The 21,112-nt window shown below is 64.7% G+C and overlaps 1 protein-coding gene across 2 annotated transcripts; it reads right to left on the reverse strand.

Moving 5' to 3' along the window:
* Positions 1 to 24: 24 nt before the first annotated feature.
* TOLLIP (toll interacting protein) lies at positions 25 to 19,135 on the reverse strand. 2 transcript variants are annotated; one of them, XM_055580501.1, is made up of 6 exons: positions 18,978 to 19,135; positions 10,880 to 11,029; positions 9,023 to 9,205; positions 8,204 to 8,356; positions 7,551 to 7,641; positions 25 to 413 (listed from the first exon to the last, which is right to left on the reverse strand). In XM_055580501.1, the coding sequence occupies exons 1-6, from the start codon at positions 19,008 to 19,010 to the stop codon at positions 325 to 327; spliced, it is 699 nt and encodes a 232-aa protein (XP_055436476.1). In that variant the 5' UTR covers positions 19,011 to 19,135; the 3' UTR covers positions 25 to 324. The 2 variants fall into 2 exon arrangements, with proteins under 2 accessions (XP_055436476.1, XP_055436474.1); XM_055580499.1 differs by lacking the exon at positions 25 to 413 and adding an exon at positions 3,244 to 5,244.
* Between the last annotated feature and the right edge of the window lie 1,977 nt (positions 19,136 to 21,112).

Below are 21,112 nucleotides of genomic sequence, written 5' to 3' on the forward strand. Positions count from 1 at the left end.
CGACCCCATGGACTGCAGCCCACCAGGCTCCTCCGTCCCTGGGATTTTCCAGGCAAGAGCACTGGAGTGGGGTGCCATTGCCTTCTCCGTGCCCTGGCCTTGGTCTCCTAATTCACGTGTGAAACAGCAGCATTCCCTATACTTCAGTCATTCTCAAGGCACAGCGTCTTCTTACACCCACGGGCCTCTTCCAGAACTAAGCATGTTTTCGAGGCACCTGAGGAGTGTCATTTGCCACAGACCAGAGCTCACGCGTGTGAACTGTTTTTATCACAGACCGGAGCTCACGTGTGTGAAGTGTCTTCACTCTCCAGAGACTGGAGCTCATGTGTGTGAACTGTCTTCGCGCTCCGCAGGTCGGAGCTCACCTTGGAAACGAGGGTGCTGACATCCTCTGTAGGCTTGCTCCCTGCCTGGGTAGAGTGAAGCAAACAGCTCAAGCTGGAGTTGGGACGGGCCTCCAGGCTCCCCTCCCACCCTCAGGGCGGTGTTGGTCACCCCAAATGGGAACACACCCCCTCCACCCCCAACAGGAAGGCATTGCCCCTTCCCACCCGGCAGGAGGAAGGAAGCTTCCCTCCGCGTCCCACAGCCCCGCCAATCAGAGACCGCACAGGCCCCGCCCCGGAAGCCCCCTTACTTTGGACCCCGGCTCCTCCAATGGACTCTGGTTATCACAGCCCCGCCCACCTCCCTTCTCCCTCCAGCAGCAAGTCCCCTTCCTTGATCTCTGGGTCTGCATGTGGTCCACCACTGCTCGTATATCCTGGGCTGCAATCGCTGAAGAAACTCACTTTTGCTGGTGAAATAATCAGCTATGTTGTTATTAGAGTCGCTGGGCAAGCTGGCCCCACCTCTCTTCAGAAACTGTAAACCCAAAGTCACTGAGACAGTGCTGAGATACAGCGTCCGCCGCTGGGTCCTGCCCACAGGGCCCTGGGACTGCCAGGTGCTGCCCCTCAGCCCGCGGCCACTCTGCACTTGCTCCAGGCAAGCCCCACGGCTGGCCGGTCAGGTCCAGTCCTGACTCAGGGCCCTGACTGGGACCCCGTGGGCCACTACCCCCCTCCCCAGGCCTTGTGTCTCCCTGACCCATCAGCCCTCATCATCTGCCTGGTGTCACGGGCCCACCTGGACCCCCGTGAACTTCGGCAGCTCAGGTGGACCCAGCTCTGCCTCCAGGCTCACCGGGGCAGGGCCAGGAGCCTGGAGAGATTCGGGAGGCTCCCGTGTGATTCATGATAGACCTTTTTCTTTCATGAGAACTTTATTTTAGGTCTTCTGTGTGGCATATGGAATTTTAGATCCTCAACCAGGGATCAAGATCAAACCCACGCCCTCTGCAGTGGAAGTGCAGAGACTTAACCACTGGCCCACCAGGAAGTCCCTGAAGATTACATCTGAAAATAAAAATGGAAGCGCTAATGAGGATAAATCACTCTCGTCAGCACAGGGAAGACAGCCCTGAAGGCCCAGCTCTGTGCTCTGGGAGCCCCCCTGCACCAAGGGCCCGTCTCAGGCAGGTGCCCCACCCTCAGGCCCACCGTGGGCAGGGGCCCGGCTGAGCTCTAAACCCCTCCTGCTGTCGTTCGTCCCACAAATGCTGACAAAGTCCTGCCGTGCGGGCAAAAGCCTGTGCCTCCTCCCCAGCGTGTCCAGCAACCCAGCTGGAAGCAGAGAAGGGGTGCATCCAGCTGACCCACAAGAGAAGGGCTGGGTGTGGGGAGGGCGGGTGTTGGGAGGGGGCTGGGAAGCTGCATGGGGCCCTGGGGTGGGCCGGTCAGCTGTGGGGACCAGGAGGGGTCAGGAGCCCACAGTGAGTGGCAGACCCAGAGCGGGCCTCCCAAGCCCCAGAGACCCTGCTCCTGTATCCCGGTGTCTTCCCTGCAGCATCAGATGGGACATGGGGAAACCTAGATGGAGGACCAGAGCTGCTGCTGGGGCACCCGGCCCACCCGCGAGTCTCCAGGGCTCTGTCTTGGTGGGAATGCAGGCGTCCCCGCAGGACAGGGCTGGTCTGCAGAGAAGGCAGCGGGTCTGAGCCTCAACATGAGGGCAGCAGCATTGCCGCCCAGGGAGCCCCACAGGGAGCCGGGCACCGCGACAGGAGCCAGGCACCACGACGGGAGCCAGGCACCGCCACGGGAGCCAGGCACCACGACGGGCACCAGGCACCGCCACGGGCACCGTCGGAGCCGCCACAGCGGCGGGGCCAGCCCGCCCTTCTGCCCGTAACTGAGGGGGGTCAGCGTGCAGGCTGCAGGGGCTGAGGCATGGGTGACGGAGGGCTGGGGACGCATCTCGGGGGCCTGACAAACCCTGAGCCTCGTCGGGGGACCGGCTGCAGGGTGGGGGACAGGCCGAGGACCCAGAGCAGTGCCCGGGTCAGACCCAGCTTTTGGAATTTGGGAGCCCATCCCGGGCTGCATGAGTGATGAGCCCAGAAGGGCCCTCGGGGCACGGAGGAGATCTGTGAGGCTTGGCTTTCCGTGGCGGGGCCCGGGGATGTGCAGGCCCATGAAGACCCAGAGCGTCAGACCGGCAGGTACCTCCTGGGGTGGGGGCGCGCCCCCGAGACCAGTGGGGCTCGCCCAGCTGAGGGGACATCCCACAGCCTACTCCCGGGTCAGAGCATCCTGGAGAAGAGCCACACATGGGGCAACTGGACTGGGCAGCCAGTGCCTGTGGGCTGGGGCCAGTGCCTGGGCTTTGTCCTCTGGAAGCCCAGCCAGACAACAGACCCAGGCTCTGCGCTTACAGGCCAGGCTCCACACACGCACACCAGGCTCCATGCAGGCTCCAAGCTCGCACGCCAGGCTCCATGCAGGCTCCGAGCTCGCATGCCAGGCTCCATGCAGGCTCCGAGCTCGCATGCCAGGCTCCATGCAGGCTCCGCGCTCGCACGCCAGGCTCCATGCAGGCTCCGTGCTCACGCCAGGCTCCGCGCTCACACGCCAGGCTCCATGCAGGCTCCACACTCACACACCAGGCTCCATGCAGGCTCCGTGCTCACACGCCAGGCTCAATGGATGTACTCTGAGCTCCGTGCACACACTCTAATGAGCTCTGAGCTCCGTGCACACACTCTGAGCTCCACACTCACACTCCAGGCTCCCGGGCAGAATCCAACCTCTGCCCTGTGCCTTTACTCACTAGTCTGCCGGTAAGCCGTTTCATCAACTGGCTTATTACAAGCCAGATTAAAACAGAACAAAAACAGTAAACTCTCTCTGAAGGGCTGGATTCTCTGTTTTTCCATAGACCGTTTATTAAGTTAGAAGGCTGAAAGGTACAAACATATCTTACAATCGAAGAGGAACCTGGACCCTGGACCCCAACAGAATGATCTGAAACGCAAAGCTCCAAGGACCGTTTCTGCAAACACCGGCAGGGCTCCTGAAACGGGAGTGGGGTGGGAAGCCTGATGTACACGCCTCTCCTCTCCGACACCAAGCAACGACGACGTGCAAGGCGCCCCAGTCCTGGGCCTGGCAGCCACGGGTGCCGTGCTGAGGGCCCCCCGAGGGGTATCCTGGACACGCACGTGGACGTGAGCAGAGCAGCGGGACAGCAGGGCCATCGGACGTCTTGAGGCCCCACAGATGCGCCCTCCTCTGACCCTGTGAAGCAGCAGGCGTCCATGACAAAGGACCCCAAGCTGGCAGGCCTGCAGCTGCCCTGAAGCCAAGACTCCTGTCCTCGGAGGCCCAGGCGGGGGGGGGCGGCGGTGGGGAGGCGGTGTGGGGCCGCCTGGGCCGGGGACCACTGGGCGGGGCGTGCGGGCTGGGTCGGCCTGTCAGAGCTGCGCCGACTGTGGTCACGAAGCTGCAGCCAGGCTGTGGCTGCGCAGTCAGTCTCACGCATCTACAGAGAGCCTGCGGCAAAGGCACCGGTGGTCTGAACCCCCCTCACAGGCCTCCCCGCCCCTGGGCCACCACGGGAGGAGTCTGGTCAGCTTGACCGCTGGCCGGTATCACATTAAGCCTACGTGGAGGACAGGACTGGGCTCTGAGTCCTCGCCGCCTCAGGTGACTGCCCGACATCACCGGGTGGGGTCTGTGTCCATGTCCAGAGGCTGGGCAAGGCCTCCAGACAGCGGCGACCACGGCTGACCGCCAACAGCAGCAAGCAGGTCAGAGCGCCCTGTGTTCTCATTTCCACGGGGCACCAGCCAGCCTGGCCCCATCCTTGGTGTCCACGGCCAGAGGCAGCAGGGTGCCACCCACGCCGCAGGGCGCTTCTTGCCTCTCGGGAAGACCTCCCAGTGCCGGCGGTCACCACACTGACCCAGCCTGGGGCCCAGCTTCCTACACAAGGTCGGCAGTGAGCTGAGAGTTCCTAGAGACCCTTTGACAGACAAGGACAAGGACGGGGTCTGCTCCCAACACCCCACCTCACTGAGCTCTGCGGTCAGAGCGTGTCTGGGGGCGGCAACCCCTCGGGACAACATGGCACAGAGGGCGAGGCAGCAGTAAAGACTGCGGGGCCGCAGGCTCAGGACGTGGCTGCAGACGCCAGGCTGGGCCCAGGGCTCCGCGCACAGGCTGGGCCCCGAGACGAGGTTCGCCCGGCCCCAGCGAGAGGCCCACGAAGGCCACCGCAGGGAGGAGTTTCTCGCCCTGAAGCCCTAACAAGACCCACAGCAGCTGCTGGTGGGTCCTCTGTGCCTCACGTTAGTGTGTCTACCCAGTCAGGTGGCATCACCAGAGACCACCTGTCCACCCAGAAGGGGCCCAGAACCGAGGCCCTGTGGGGGAGCTGCTCCCGGGAGGATGGCCGGCAGGAAATGGGCGTGTGCATGGGACCCGCCGCCTCCACCCTCCGACAGGAAGCGGGAAGGGAGCCACCCCACCCGCCCCGACCACGTGGAGAACGGCTCCAAGAACCAAAACCACATGCATCCCAGACAAGGGCGAGGGTGGTGACACGGACGTCCGAGGAAGGGGCTGCGCGGGGCGCGTTCACGGGGATCTGCTGGGGACAGTGCTCGGGGAGCTGGGCGGGCGGGCAGGCGGCGAGACGGTGGGCGTGTCTAGGACTCCTCGCCCATCTGGAGCAGGGAGTTGATGGCCGCGTCCCTGCTGCCCCGCTGGGCCTCCAGCACGGAGCGGATCACCTCCCGGTCCATGTTGGGGAACATGTCCTGGATGGCCTTCAGGTCCTCCTCGCTGCAGCGGGGCTGGGCGCTCACAGCTGGGGGCAGCGCCACGGGCACCACGCCGGGGCTGCACACAGCGGGCATTCCTGCAAGCAGAGGCGGGCTCAGCGGGCAGCACTTCCACCGCGGGGCCAGGTCTCACCTGAGGTCTCCTCCACAACACGACCCCAGGGGTCTCCCCCGACCCCTGACACGACCCCAGGGGTCTCCCCACCCCAACACGACCCCAGGGGTCTCCCCCGACCCCTGACACGACCCCAGGGGTCTCCCCACCCCGACACGACCCCAGGGGTCTCCCCACCCCGACACGACCCCAGGGGTCTCCCCCGACCCCGACACGACCCCAGGGGTCTCCCCCACCCAACACGACCCCAGGGGTCTCCCGACTCCAACATGACCCCAGGGGTCTCCCTTCTCAACATGACCCCAGAGGTCTCCCCACCCCAACATAACCCCAGACATCTCGGCCCCCGACATTACCTCTCAGATAAGCCAGACGCTCAGGAGAAATGGGGGTGAGCAGACCTCGGCCATTTACACCACGGGGGTCAATCCCTCCCACCGTGGCCACCCCCAGCTGCCACCCTCCCCACCCCAAGCACTGAGACTCCCCCGCCGCCCTCTCTGCCAGTGCTCCAGGACAGGCCTTCCCAGTTGGGCACCCAGTCCCAGTCAGACCCCGACGAGGAAGGAGACCCCACCAGGGCCAGCGTCCTGGGGACAGCAGATCCCTCGCTCCACATGGGCAACACGTGGGGCTCCGGTGTCAGCTCGCCACACCAGCCTCACCCCCTCACTCCCTTGTGGACGCTGAGAACCTCAAGGCATCTCAGCTGCTGAAGATTCAGACCTGGAGCCACCAGACCCCAAGTCAAAGCTCCGACCGTCTCCTGAGGAAAACAGACCAGCACAAGGAAAGACGGTGCTATTGAGACCCTACGGCTAACAGAGACAGAACCCTGGTCAAACACCACTCTGAAGAGTAGAAAAGGATTTAAAACCATTTGTCTTTAGAAACTCAGAAGCACAGTCACCCAACCAGGCCCGACAGCTCACATGGTTTCCTTTCCTGTCTGAACTCAGCTCAAAGGCAGCTCAAAACCATCCAAACCAAAACCAGCAGAAGAGCCGACAAGCGCTGAGGCGAAGGGGTGCCGGCCGCAGGGGTGCCGGCCGCAGGGGTGGGACCGAGCATGTGATGGACACAGCCGCCTGCGGGGCCGGACACGCACCCAAGGCAGGAGCGGGGCCTGGCCCCTTCCTCCCGCCGCCCCCCAGCCCCCGGCCCCTTCCTCCCGCCGCCCCCCAACCCCCAGCCCCTTCTTCCCGCCGCCCCCCAGCCCCCGGCCCCTTCCTCCCGCCGCCCCCCAGCCCCCAGCCCCCGGCCCCTTCCTCCCACCTCCCCCCAACCCCCAGCCCCTTCCTCCTGCTGCTCCCCAGCCCCCAGCCCCCTCCTGGCCCGGCCCCACTGAGCACCCAGCTGCCTGCGCCCGCCGCCCCTTAGTCCTGACCATCCTGAGAGGCGAGAGGTTGCCGGGTCCCACATGGGCCCTTGAGCCTCGTGAGGCCAAGGGCCCAGGCGTTCCGGAGATGGGCAGGCACCCGCTCGCCACCCTGAACCAGCGGGGAACAGGAAGGGGACCTGAGACGGGGTGCTGACGGCTTCACCCGCCAGCTCCCACTGTCTGCAGCCCCCACCCCCCTACAGCCTGCATTTCCGGCGGGTCCAGGGCTGTAACTCCAGCCCTCACTCTCCCGTGCGCTCTGCTCGAGAGCTCAGAGGTTTCTCAGGGCACGGCCACCACCGTGCGCACGGCATCCACATGTCCCTGCCCGTCTCCTGGGCGCTGAGCCTCCCAGGCTTGCATCCCACCCTGTCCTACAGAGGTTCACAGGCAGGGGAGCTGAGTCACTTCCAACCAGAGCCAGAGTGGGAACTGACCACAGGCTGACATGAAGGCACAGAAATCCAAGAGAAAAGCTAAACCCAACCTGACTCCGCTGCACGACACGAACCGCTGGCTCATAAAGGTCAACACTGTGAGGTCGACGGCTGTGTACGGGGAACACACGCGATGGACGCAGGAGGGCTCGGGCACGCAGCCCGTCCACCCACCTGACAGGACGTGCCTCACGCTACGGTGACAGAACACTCAGAAATCAAGCTTCCCTGTCTCCATACGTTTCAACTCACCTTTGCACCGACAGAGAAAAAAAAAACTCCTATTCCCTATACGTGCAGAAGCCCACACATGACAGCAGACCACCGGTTAGGGGAGGCTCTCCAGGCACCGCGTGCAGACCAGGCCCAGCCTCTAGCCTGACACCCCACGCACCTCCCTCCTGCTCTGATGCCATCCCAGCAGACGTGCTGCGGGGAGGGCAGACGCACCTGTGATGGGCACGTAGCCCACACCCTGCTGGTACACGGTGGGCATCAGGACCACGGGCTGAGGCGGCATCATCATGGCAGCCGGCAGTGACTGAAACACACCAAAGATGGCCCAGGGTCACGGCAGAACACGCATACCCAGCCTCAACAGAAGCGCCCTGCGAGGCGACAGCACGGGCCTGGAGCCCCGCGGGTCGAGGCAGGGACGCGCCGTCCCCACCGTCAGACTCCCGTTCACACCGACTCCCCACAGGCTCCTCTGCGGGCAGAGGACGACGACTTGGGTGGAAGGTGTCTGTCATCAGACCTGCGGAGCCCCGACTGAGAGATCATCAACAGAGGACGCTGCTCAAAAATGTAAACTGAAGTGTAAATTTCAGGTTCAAACTCCTGACATCTCGGGACAGCCTCTCTCTGGTTACAGTTAGTTAAGTACAGTAGCAGCGTCCCATCCATGTGGAAGCGTCTGCTGAACAGGCAAGATGTACCCAGGAGTCAACGTGCTGACATGGGAACCCGCAGTAAACTGGTCCAGTGCCAGGAAGGGGTGAGCAGGTTCCAGCGCGGCAGCCCCGAGGCTGGGGGTCAGCCGGCCCGGGCCCCCCTCCCCACCCCCCACGCTGGGAGCACTGGGGCAGGGGCGGCGGCCTCACCGTGTAGGACAGCACCAGGTTGATCATGCCCTCCTTGTCGTCGCCCTGCCGCCCGCTCAGGCTGTACCACTCGTCCACGACCTTGCCCTGCTTCAGTGCCTCAGGGATCGTTACGTGCGTCCAGGCGATGCGGTCATCCATGGAGAAGGCCCGCTGGGGGAGACGGGAGAAGGCACGTGACCCCAGAGCTCCCAGGGCCCTGCCCCCGCAGGGTGTGGCCAGCACGGAGCACCTGCCTCGCTCCCCTCCTGCGGGTCCACACGGACGGAGGGGGGCTCCAGTGAGCCACCGCCATCGCCTGCACCAACCCGCGGGGCCGAAGCCTGCAGACACGCGCCCCCTGGACCACGCCTCCCCCCCACCCCAGGCCCCAGAGGTGAGGCTGTGGGGCGGGAGGAAACACAAGGGAGGGGGCCGAGCCCAGAGGGCCGCAGCCTCTCCCAGCCCTGCCGCCCACCCCACCCTGAGCCGGCTTCAGGAGGGCTGGGGCACGTGGAGGGCCAGGCTGAGAAGGGCCTGGGGCGCCCGACACCCCGGGGACACTCAGGAGGCTCCTGCTGTTCACCCACAAAGAGGCCAGTGCCCACCCTGCCAAGGGCCTGACCGGGTCAGCCCTGAGCCACGTGCGGACAGCGGTGCCTGGCCTGCCTGGTCAGGCGACGCCCACAGTCTAGACACGGTGGTGACGTGTCTGAGTGTAGGTTCCAGAGACTCTGGGGGCACAAAGCGCCTGTCACACCACAGCACCCCGCGTGCACACATGCCCGACGTTCTGGAACAGCCAGGAGCCTGCACCGCAGTGGCCCGCGTGGTGCCCACCTCGTCGAAGATCTCCAGGTAGAAGGAGTCCACACCCGGGGGCACGGTGCACTGGATGACCTTGTTCCAGCGCGGGTTCTTGGCGCCGTTGTGGGCCGTGGGCGTCTCGTACACGGCGTAGCCCAGGCGCAGGCGGCAGTAGGGGTCCATGCGGGTCATGCCGTAGTTCTTCGCCAGCTTGGCCTGAAACAAAGCCGCCGCGTGAGGCGGGGCGGCAGCCGTCCGCCTGGGGGCCTCCCCGCCACCCACAGCTTCCTGGGCGCTCCGGGTGCTGACCCACTGGACACGGCCACCGCTGCGCTGTCGGCCCTCCACAACCACAGGTCCAAAGTGAAAGAAAGGCGCTGGACCAGGAAACAACATTCCAGAAACTTCCAAAAGCACAACCTGAATGTGCCACGCCAGCAGCTGTGTGTGCAGCCTTGCACCGTGTGACGCTGTGCCCGCGGCGTGTCGGGTCACAAGTAACCAGGCATGGCTCTGAGCACATGGGGGTCTGTGCAGGCCACGTGCAGACCTGCACTGTTTTAGGTAATGGCCTTGAGCGGCCTCAGACTGTGCTGTCCATGGGGTCCCAGAGCCCGTTCCGAGGACAACCGTGCTCTGGGGCCCAGGAATGAGGCGGCAATCTGGGCTGGGCCCAGCATCTCAGGACACACCCGCTGCTGGGCAGGGCTGGGTCCCCACCACCACTCCTGGGGAGGAGGGTGGAAAGGGCAGGCCGTCCTGGGACAGAGTCTGAGCCCCGGAGAAGCAGGGGTCGGGGGCCCCCTGAGAGGCGAGGCCTGGCCAAGGCCTTCTCTGCATCCTCAGACAGCGACCGTGCTGGCTCTCTGACTGGGCAGGACTCTCTTAGCGGTGACTGACCCTGCCCAGTGCCCGGGAGCGCTGGGAATCCGCTTTGAGGGGCCTGATCCCCTGGAGCCCACGCCTCACGGTGACCACGGCTGGCACCCTGCTTCCTGCCAAGCAATGGACAGACTCCAGGAAGCGTCCTGGGGCCTGAGGGCAGGCCCACGACAGGCAGAGGGAAGGGAACTTTCCATGGTGCTGGAGAAATGCTCTTATCACAGGGGTGGACACACGTGTCAAGAGGTCACAGAAACAAATTCAAACCAGTGCATCCTGACACGTAAATCATACTCAACTGGCTGATTTCTTTTAAAAGCCCCTAGAGCCTGCTGCCTGTGCAACATCCTCTCTTCCCTCTGAAGGCTGAGGAAGCCCTGCCCATTGGGAGCCTCCTTGCACCCCTCTCGGGCCAACACCCCCCGGGGCTCTGGCGTGCCTGCCCACAATCGTGCCCCAGAGCCGCCCCTCCACGCAGGACCGGCTGGCCCGCCTCGGGACACACGCCTCATGTCGCCGCGGGACCTCCCCCTCAAGTCCTTGTCTCTCAGCCTCAAGCACCTCCTTTCAAGCACCCTCGACTGAATGTGTCAGACATTGAAGCGTGGCTCTCCTCCCCGCCTGCTCCTCCTGCAGTCTCCCCATTCTGGTCACTGCCCACCACCCCCGGTGGCGGCAACAGGCCGTGGGGTCACACACCCTCCTCCCACCCCCACTTGAGGGCTCTCAACTGGGCTGGATCTCCCCAGGAGGCCAAATGTGGGGCCTTCCAGCCTTGCCCACCATCTTCCTGACACAGAGCCCAAGGGAGCCCTGGACCCAGCTCAAGACGAGCTACTTACTTGCTCCACGCTGCTCGCTGCCCCCAAACCCCACCCTTGCCCCCACCCCAGGGGTGGGGACTCCAGTTCGAGCTACGCTCTCCACAGTAGCCCTGGGGCCGCCCACCGCTGCCCCCCAGCCCCAGCATCTGCGCTCGGCCCTGTGGGCTCTGGGGGCTGCACCCACCTGCACCACAGTGACGCTGAGGCGGCCCACGGTGCCCAGTGCCCCTCCGTACTGCAGCTGCTGCGCAGCCTGTGCGTCCAGCTGGATCTGCTGCTGTTGCTGCGTGGGCGTGATGCGCAGGAAGTCCTGGGGCAGCTCTCCGATGTATACCTGCAGGACCGCGGCGTCATGCGGGGCCACCCGCCCCAGGCCGGCCCCCTGCCTGCACCACACAGTCCGGGGCTCCAGCCTGCAGGCCCCCTAGGGCCTGTGCTCCCGGGGGCAGGGTGCCCAGCACAAGGGGCTCCGTGGAGGCCTGAGCACGTCCCTGCCTGAAAGCAGGTCTCGCACCCTTGCCGGGGCTGCAAGCTGCTCTCAGGCCTCAGATGCGCTTGTCCGCATGTTGGCGGTCCCAGCCACAGACCAGGACCATGGCAAGCATGGCCTCTCCACCACGAGCTGTTCACTGGGTGAAGCCTGAGGCCCGGATGCCCACAGACTCGGAACAGCCTCTGTGCGGATGCCTCAGGAGAACGGCTCCCACACAGAAGCACCCTGGAGACCAAGAAGCCAACAGACTGACCAGCAGAAGCCCTGGGACCTGGCCCTGTACAGGGAAAGTGACGGGAAGGCGCCGGCTCCTGGGCACACACGCCCACTAGTGGAGAGCGTGTGGTCTGACGGCAAGACAGCGCCGACTCCAAGGAGACCACAGGAGACCAAGGAGACCAAGCTCAGGCTGGCTGGGCTCCGCAGGGCAGTTAGTATGGAGAAATGGGCCCCAGGGCAGGCGGCCCACCCCTGGGTGCTTGGGGACCTGGACCACCCGCCTCTGCTCTCTGCCGGGCGGGGGCGGTGCAGGGCTGGGGGGCACAGTGCAGCCAGAGCCCAGGACCCACGACAGGCCTGGCTGCTGGGGGGAACCAAGGCCACAGCCCCCTTCGGTGCCTAGAGCGCAGGGCCCACAGACCCCTGTGCAGGGCCCTGAAGGACACGGCAGCTTCAGGGAACACGGGAGAGAAAACCCTGCATGTCACGGTGAGCTCTGGCAATCGCGTTTACGGACAGTGGCCGCCAGGGACCACCAGACGCTGCCAGACGCCAAGGCTCCCATGGGGCTGACCAGGCGGCTTGGGGTGGGCATCTAGACGGCACCCGCCTGCCCCGCTCACAGCGCCCCTGGGACAGCACACCTGCCAGCTCTGGAGTGCCCCCACCCCTGCACCCTCAGCCTGGTGCCCTGCTGCTGGTCGCGCAGCGTTGCTGGCTCTCGCCCCAGAACCAGCACCCGTACAATGAAAAGAGGGCCCCCGGGAGTCTGATGCCAACGGCGGGACAGACGGGAACCGTGGAGGGGCAGAGAGGCCTTTCCGACGGGCACTCTCGCCACTGTCCCCCATGGCCTGTTCCCTGGGGACACCGGGATCCGCTCCATGTCCCCCAGCTCCGCTGCCTCGAAGCCCAGCGCAGGGCGGGGCCCAGGAACCCCGGAGCCCGCGTTGCCAGGAAAGGCTCAGCACCTTCCTTCGCTCCCCAAGGCACTGTGGGGCGCGCCTCCTGGGTGGTGGCGCGGCAGAGCGGGCCCTAGCATGGGCCTCGGGAGGCAGGCTGCTCAGGACACCCTGTGGCCGCACCCCTCGGGAAGGGCTGAGGCACCCGGGACACACCAGTCCCCAGTGCCAAGACCAGAGCCTGTGTGCCCACAACGCACCCGCCCAGAGCCCTCCGGCTGCTTGCTGCCGCGTGCCCACAGCCCCGCCTCGGCCTGCCTGGCGCTTTAGCCCTGACTCCTGGTGACCATGCCCCGGGGTCGAGCACAGCCCACCCCCGCCCGCTGTCCTTCGGAGTGGCCACCTGCCCAGCCCTGAGGACCCTGCGGGGACAGTCAGGAACGGCCGCTCTGCTCCTGCACAGTCCCTGTGTCCCCTGCCGTGAGTTGACTCCCGGGGCTGTGCCCCCACTTCACCATCCTCATGCTGGCTCTGGGTCAGCACAGGTCACATGGGAGCCACTGGACAGTGGGCCAGGCTCAGGCCTGGGTGGGGGGCGGGGGGTCGTCACAGCCAAGAGCTGGTGCAGCAGCACAGGACCCAGAGACTCCGGTCCAGGCAGCTGCCCGCCTGCAGGCGCCGTGGGGGCGGAGGCCTGAGTCAGCAGCAGGCCAGGGCGGGCCCTGGGGGCTCCCTGCCGGGGGTGGTTGACAACAGTCCCACCAGCCGGACCGCAGCCTCAGTGGCCTGTGGGGAGGAGCAAGCCACACACACCCCACCCCCGGAGATCACAGGACGTGCCCGCTGAGGCCTGCGACTCCCACCATCACCACCCGGGCCACTGCAGCCATGGGGTGGGTCTCCGCGCCGCTCACCCTCCCTGCCCACCCCATCCTCCTCCTGCCTCAAGGAACGAGAAGGAAAAATCTGGAAGCCACCAGAGGGAAGGAGGGTACCACCAGCGCCTCCGAACCCGGCCGAGGAGGGGGCGGCTCCTGAAGGACTCCATGGAGCCCCCAGCCCTGTCCTCTGCCAGGCGTCACTGCAAACAGCCCCGTCCTTCCCGGAGGCCAGCTCTCCTCTCGTTCCTATCCTGCAGGCCGCCCCAACATCCTAAATGGCCCAGACTCGAACAGACCACTGAAGCCCAAGCGTCTGGCTGTCCCAGCCCTGCGGACAGTCCACGCGAGCCCCAGACGGGGACCGAGAGGAGGCGTTAAGTGGGCACAAGGACGCCAGAGGGCGAGAGCAGAGATGGCACCACCGGCCACACGCGCACCAGACCATGCCGCGGACAGACAGTGAGCGGCCCCGGGGCCCGGCCAGGAGCTCCTGCGCCTCTCATGCCGTTCAGGGCCTGGCACAACTGACCCGGAGCGCCCCGTCCACACTGCAGTCAACTGACCCGGAGCGCCCCGTCCACACTGCACTACACCGGCCGCTGCAGGCTGTGGGGCAGCAGGGCGGGGCGGACGGGCCAGGCACTGCAAGGCCTTAGCTTCACCGCACGTGTGCATCTTCACAGCCAGACACTGGGCAATCGCAGTGCCCACGGGGCTCGGGTCACAGCAGAAGACAGGCAACCGCACAAGGTCCCACTGCTGCCCGAGGGGAGACGGCGTGGCCGGCTGAGGCGGCCTTGGGAGAAGACGCCGCCTCCGCAGGGACCTGAAGGCAGGAAGGGGCGGCACGCAGGGTCTGGGGAGGAGTGGGGCACAGGCCTGGCCAGGAGCCCAGGGGGCTGCTCCAGGGACGGCGGGGAGGTGGCCAGAGCCGGGAAAGCCAGGGAGGGCAGGAGCATGGAGGGCGGACGGGCTCCAGGAGCGCCGGGCTCTGACTCAGAGACGAGGAGGGGGCCGGGGGTGGGGGTGGGCGAGGGGCTGCATGCACAGCGGGCTCTGCCTGGGGCCTGGCCCCAGGGGTGACAGCGGGGACCAGCTGGGCAGGGGAGGCAGGTGTGGAGGTGCCCAGGCTGAGAAGGAACCGACTCTGGGTCTGCTCAGAAGGCAAAGCCACACGAGAACCTGTGGGTGTGCGCGAGTTTCCGGTGGGAGCTGCAAAGGGGCTGGGGCTGCCGCCTGAGGCAACGGGAACATCAGCGAGGGTCCCAGGGAATGAAGGAAATCCCCATGAAGATGGAGACCCCCAGCAGGGAGGGCCATCGCACCTGTGTCCACAGCTGCAGCCATTTTCAGAGGCCCCAGAACAAACCCCAGACAAGTCACCACCTGAGTCCCATTCCCTACCTGCTCACTCCTGCGCCCCACAGAATGCAGGCAGGTTCTGCCCCAGGGCCTTCCCACTGTGACAGGCAGCGGCCCCTCCCGTGCCCCACTGCCACCGCCCCAGCTCCTGTCTGGCCGGGGCAGCAGCATCGGTGGGGGCGGGGCGAAGGACGCGAAGACGCGGGCGCCTGAGCAGAGGGGGTCTGCTGCAGAGGCCACACGGGCACCTTCACATCCGGAGAGGAGGGGACCGTGAGCTCAGAGTCCCAGATACCACACAGACCTTTCAGTAAACAGAGAAAGCAGGACGAACAATCCATCTGAACAAACACCAGCTCATTAAAATAACACCACTCCTGGGAGGAAAGCAGAGGTCACCGAGGCCGCCTGCTGCCCAGGAGGGCCGTTACAGGGACGGACCTGAGAGCCCCCAGGGCCACACGGTGATGTCCCCAGGAGGACTGCAACAAGAGAGAAGGATGACGTGTTTCCAAACCAGCAGAGAACGAAAATGGAACGTACCTGGGTCAATGACTCCAACAGAAGGCAGGAGAGAAAAAGAAGAAAAGCAGGCAAATAAAAGCACAAAAGGAAGTGCTGGGAACAAACAGCGTGTGTGTAACTGTGCACATAACACTAACACGTTCCCGTCAAAGGGTGAAGACCTGACGGTCGAGTGCGCGCTCCTGACGGCAGACCCACCCGACACCCGCACTCAGAAGAGTGAGTCCGAGAACGGAAATCCACCAAGCAGACGCTCCCTGAAAGCAAGCTGGCGTCCCTCATCGCAACAAACCAAACAAGAAAGGCCAGCACAGGCCAGCAGGGCCACCACACGCAACAAGGTCTGACTCACAGGAAGACGGGGCCTTCTCAGCCCGGAAGCGCTCCTAGCTCAGCCGCAGAGAATCCAGAGCAGAGCTCTTGGGGCCTGGGGAATCAGGACACGGGCCAGCCAGGCGGAGAAGCCACCCCTCGCCCAGGACTTGGGCCAGAAGGATGGACTCCCCTGGAGAGAGCGGGCCACTTGAGCAAGAAGGGAGCTCGGGCCAGACTCCAACCAAGAGAGAGACAAAGCCACGCACCAGCCCGAAGAGAAGAACCGCTCCTTCCTTTGAATACTGCAAAGACAGAGCAAGACCTGAGCCTGCGTCTTGCTTTCCATACAGACTGTACTTAAGGACAACTAGAGCGCACTCATCTATACCAACAGGCCCCCCAAAACCAAGCGATAAAACTCAAACACAACTCTCTGCCACCCCTGGTGGGTCACAGGTTCAGCAACAGTGATCACTTTGTGCAAGGCTGACGAGGACCCGGCCATCACAGGCCAAGTGGCATCACCCGACAGCTCGCCCTCAGGCCTCACGAGGCAAACGACAGAAAGGGGCTGCGCTGACCAGCCCACATCTCCAAAAGCTGGACAAGTGGCCCTCATTGCTCCCGTCGGCCTAGAGTCTGTGGGCACACAGCATGGCACGGGGTCTGCAGCGACACGTGCCACAAACCTCCTCCGACCCCCACACAGTTGCTCCCGTGGGTGCCCAGTCATCTTTTCCACGCTCTGTAGACCAGACAGAAGCACAGGGTGCAGAATGTAGTCAGAAGGGAAATGCCAGTACCGCTGAAAGGGGGCAGACGGCACAGGGCGGGCAGCCCTCAGTGGCCACTCAGGGAAAACTATTCTGAAGACACAAATGCCATGTCTTCTGGAGTTTAAGTCAGTCCCCAGCCCCTCGGGCGCCCTACTCGGGGACAGAGAATCTCCAAGTGGGCGGGCCACTTCTGTCTTCTCGTGCCCGGGGGCCCTGCCCATCCGTCCTTCCCCAGGCACGGGAGGAGACATCAGGCTTCAGAGTCGGCCTGGGTCCCCTGGTCAGTGACCCATCTGCCTTCCCCAGGTGCGGGAGGAGACAGTCAGGCTTCAGAGTCAGCCCGGGTCCCCTGGTCAGTGACCCTGGGCTGAGGCTGAACGCTGCCTGTCCTGTGTGGGCCAGGCTGGGACCCCCGGCAGAGGGCTGGCCCTTGGGCATGCCACCCGGCCGGGACCCAGCACAGGAAGCCCCTGCTGGAGGCCCCGGCTGGTCTCGCAGCTCTGCCACACACTGCGCCATCCGCGGGCCCCACTGCGCCAGGCACACACAGGACAGCAGGTGGAGGGGGGGCAGGCAACGCCAAGTCCATGCATCTGGCAAGGGAGGAGGTCTCCGCCAGACTCTAGTTACCACACAAGGAAGGCCCCCCAGCGCCAACAGCAAAGGAGCCTCTACAAGTGCGGTTCACCCACGGCGGGCAGGCTGGCGGGACGCGTGAACCAGAGGGGAGGTGCCAGGCAAAGGCTCCAGAAACAACAGAAAGCACACTCCAGTGAGCCCCCGCCCCCAGCACAGGCACCCCCCCCACAGGACCCCCCAGCCTCCAAGCAGCGGCTCTCCCCGCCCTTTCAGGCTCTGCTTTCCACGCTCCCCCTCCCTCAAGTCTCGGTCAGACGTGCTTCCTCCACAACCCTACTCACCCCACGCCCTGGCCCAGGGAGGCCACTGCTCACCACGATTCCAGGTCAGACCTCCAGGCCCAGGCCTGGCTCCCCTGTGAGCCTGGCGGCGGCATCAGAGAGCCATGCTGCACGAGACACCGAGCGCCCCTGCACCGAGCGCCCCTGCACCGAGGCCAGCGCGCCCAAGGGCCAGAGCCCCCAGCTGTTCTGGCCCAGACCGAACCTCACGGCATGAGCTCGGCTCCTGAGGAGCACCCCTCAAACACCTGCCAGTCCACGTGTGGGGCCCAGGACCCTGACAAGAGAACGTGCCGGTCGTCTGGGTCACTGGGACCTCAACAGCACAGGCCTCATATCCGGACACCCTCTGCCGCCTGGGCCCAGTCACAGCCCTACCTCAGCGCAGGGCCAACATCCCTCTGGACGAGAGGAGGCCCGCCTTCACCACGCGCTCCCCTCGCCGGGGTCCCAGCAGGCCTGCGTATGTCTGCCTGTGGATCCTGCCTGACGAAGGCCCTGAGCTCCCAGCAGGTCTGAGCCGGGACAGAACGGACACCAGCCCTGCCCCAGGGGAGCGGATGATCTGCGCCCCGAGCTTCTCTGAGGAGCCGCCGTGTAGAATGGAGGAAGCGCCGACGCTCAGCCTGCTCCAAACCACCGTGTGCAGTGAAGATGGAGATGTGGAATCAGGGGCCAGAATCCACCCGATGGACTCCGGGACCTTTCCACACCCATGTCTGTCACGAAGTCCTGTTACGTCCCATTCAAACGCTCAGAAAGAGCACCTGTGCCCAAAAGGCTTCCAACGAGACCTGCTTTCCTCAAACTCAGAAAGATGTCATGTGGATAGATTCGTTCTCCGGCTGGGAGAGACACAGACAAGATCTGTGCACCCTGACGGGAGGGTGAAGAGCCCGGGGCTGCGGGGACTTCCCTGCTGAACCCACATCAAAGCATCAACCACAACCTTGTCCCAACTCAAGGCTCTGACTGTGATTTAAACAAACAAACGTCACTGCTCATGGTCAGGCACCCCAACCCAGTCTGAATGGGGGCTGGAGGCGACTCCCCAGGAGCCCGAGCCTTGCTCTTGGACAAGGACACAGTAGCGGCGCGGGAGACAGGGCTCCAGGGCCGGGGGCGGAAGAGGACTCCCAGCTCAGGACCCCTCATGCGTTACCGAAGAAACCGAGGGACACAGCGGGGCCTGGACCCTCCTTCATTCAAGCGCTGTCCGGGTGCTCGTCTACAGACGGACACTCGAGGCACAGGGTGCCGCCTCCTCCCGGGGACCCGGCGGGCGCCGACCCTCCTCCTCCCGGGGACCCGGCGGGCACCGACCCTGCCCCGCCCCGGGGGCTCGCCGGTGGGTGCGGGACCTCCTCTTCCCGGGGAACCAACGGGCGCCGACCCTCCCCGCCCCGGGGGCTCGCCGGTGGGTGCGGGACCTCCTCTTCCCGGGGAACCAACGGGCGCCGACCCTCCCCCGCCCCGGGGACCCGGCGGGCGCCGACCCTGCCCCATCCCGGGCGCCGACGCTCCCCCGCCCCGGGGGCTCGCCGGTGGGTGCGGGACCTCCTCTTCCCGGGGACTCAGCGGGCGCCGACCCTCCCCGCCCCGGGGGCTCGCCGGTGGGTGCGGGACCTCCTCTTCCCGGGGAACCAACGGGCGCCGACCCTCCCCCATCCTGGGGAAGCAACGGGCGCCGACCTCCTCCTCCCGGGGACCCACCGGGCGCCGACCACCCCCCGCCTCGGGGACCCAGTGAGGATGAGGCCTCCTCGTCCCCAGGACCCGCACAGTGCGCGGCCTCTCCCTCCCGGGGACTCCCTTCCGCTCGCACGGAGCCCGGCGTCGGGCCCTCCCTGTGCCCGAAGGCCGCGGAGCTCGCCCCCGCCGGAGCCTACCGGCCCGCGCTGCGTGCTGACGGTGGTCGCCATGGTCCGGCCGGCCCCGCGCCTAGCCCACCGACAGCTGACAGAGACGCGACCAGACGGCGGTCCCGCGAGGCCGCAGCCGCCTCAGTCAGCTGACGGCGGCCCCGCCCCCGCCCGGCCCCGACGCAGGCGCAGTGCGCCCCGCCGCTTCCGGCTTCTCGCGCAGGCGCGCGCGCTCCCGCCGGGCGCCTGCGCAGTTGCACGCCCCGCGCCGCGGCCCAGCGAAATGGCTCCCGAGCCGGCAGTGTGCGCATGCGCGCTGGGGCGCGGCGGGCAGTTGGGCGCGGCTGGCCGGTGCGGTTTGCGACAGGAGCCGCCGCAGGTGCGGCGGCCTCGTGCCTCGGCTGCGCCCAGCGAGTGGCCGGCGTGACCCGGTTCGGCCGCGGCCTTCCGAGTGTTCCGGCGGTGAGGCCGCGCGATGCCCCTGCTGCCCGCCGGCCCTTCGGCACGGTCTGCCCGACGCTGCTGGACGGGCAGTCTCTGGAGTCTCCACGCAGCTTTGCGCTTTTCCATCCGAGGCGGCTTCCCCGGGCCTGGTGTTCTGCTGTCGACACGGGCGGTTTCCAGGCAGCAGCAGGAGACAGCCGCTGGCCACTCCAGTCAGTCGCGTGGACTGTCCCCCCACCCCCCAGTGGCCACCCTCTCCCACCCGAGCTGGAACGCCGCTTCCCCCCTCGCGTCACAGCCTCAGCCGCCCGCCAGTCGCCTCTCCTTCCAGATGGAAAGTATTAAGAAGCTTCCAGATGGCACCCAGTCCACAGCGAGACCCCGCGTCCTTAAACCTTACCCCGAATCACCTACAAAAGCCCCAGTCCTACACGGGGTCCCCCTGTGCGTCCCCAGGGTGTGGGGTCTTACTGGTCTCCAAACCAGTACGACTCCCAGCTTGTCGAGTTGCAGGTGTTCCCGGTGGCCTGCCTTGAGGGCACTGTCACGCCCGAGCCTTGAAGCATCCTTTCCCTGGTGTGTACCTCCCAGAACCTTCAGAAGTAGCCAGCCCACTGCACGGTCTTTGCAATCCCGCATTTGCCCAAGCGACTAGATACCCACTCGCACAGCGTCCCATGCCACCGCTGGTGATAATTTTAGGAATTGGGATGTCTCTGGATGACACAGGCTCCTGGTACTCGATTTCCCTGGGCAAGAATTTTATCCACACACCCATCAAACAGACGTGCACCAAGGCCAGCATCCCATTTAGAGCCTGTTTTCTGTGGTCACTTCTGCTGGCAATTACCGTATCAGTCAGGGTCCCAGCAAGAAACAGTTGGTGTTCTCAGGAAGAACACTGGAGAGACTTCAGCAAATGTCCTGTTTACCAAGAAAGGGCAGAGCGAAGTGAAAAAGCAAAGCATGAGGGACTTCTAGTTTCATGGAGCTGTCACTACTCCTGGCCTGGAAGAGAGGGAGTGAGCAGAGGTCAGGGAAAGAGGCTTCCTCAGCAGACGGTGAAGTCACAACCAACCACAGGGCTGTGGGAGGGGCCTGGGGACAGGAGCCCCTGACCTCTGCCCTCCCATCTCTGATCTGTGCAGTGTCTGCCATCAAGCTAACCAGGAGATCCATTCTGTAGACAAAGACACAAAGAGAGAAAGGTGGAGAGGATCTGGGGAGGCCAGACAGAGACTAGTCTACACGTGTGTCTTAAATATCCTGAATAGTGGGTGGGAAGGAGAAAGTGGGAGGAATGGAGAGAGTAGCTTGGAAAAATATACACTAACATATGCAAAATAGACAGCCAGTGCGAATTTGATGTCTGACTCAAATTGAGGAACTCCAGCTGGGGATGTGTGACCACCTAGAGGGGTGGGAGGTGGGAGGGAGGCTCAAGGAGGGAGAATAGGCATACCAACACAATATTGCAATTACCCTTCAATTAAAAGTAAATATTGTCAATAATCAGGGGACACAGTTTTGTAAAACATCACTGAAAAGAGCAACAACAGAATGGATGAGACGAAACTACAACTTTTATGAGTGTTAAGGAAAAATAATAAAATTTTATTAAAACACATTAAGACCGGAATAAGCTGGGAAGCTATATACCATATACATGGATAGAAAGGCTTAATGTCAGAAATATGTCAATTGTCCCCCAAATTGCC

This window comes from Bubalus kerabau, chromosome 5 (genome assembly GCF_029407905.1).
Source record: "Bubalus kerabau isolate K-KA32 ecotype Philippines breed swamp buffalo chromosome 5, PCC_UOA_SB_1v2, whole genome shotgun sequence".
Taxonomy (NCBI): Eukaryota; Metazoa; Chordata; class Mammalia; order Artiodactyla; family Bovidae; genus Bubalus; species Bubalus kerabau.

Bases quoted from the DNA above. Each gene is read 5' to 3' on its own strand.
- TOLLIP (XM_055580499.1), bottom strand. From the start codon at position 19,010: ATGGCGACCACCGTCAGCACGCAGCGCGGGCCG. The intron at 11,030-18,977 runs GTAGGCTCCGGC...GCGGTCCTGCAG, and splicing joins TCAGCACGCAGCGCGGGCCG to GTATACATCGGAGAGCTGCC. The intron at 9,206-10,879 runs GTGGGTGCAGCC...GCTTTGTTTCAG, and splicing joins TCAGCGTCACTGTGGTGCAG to GCCAAGCTGGCGAAGAACTA.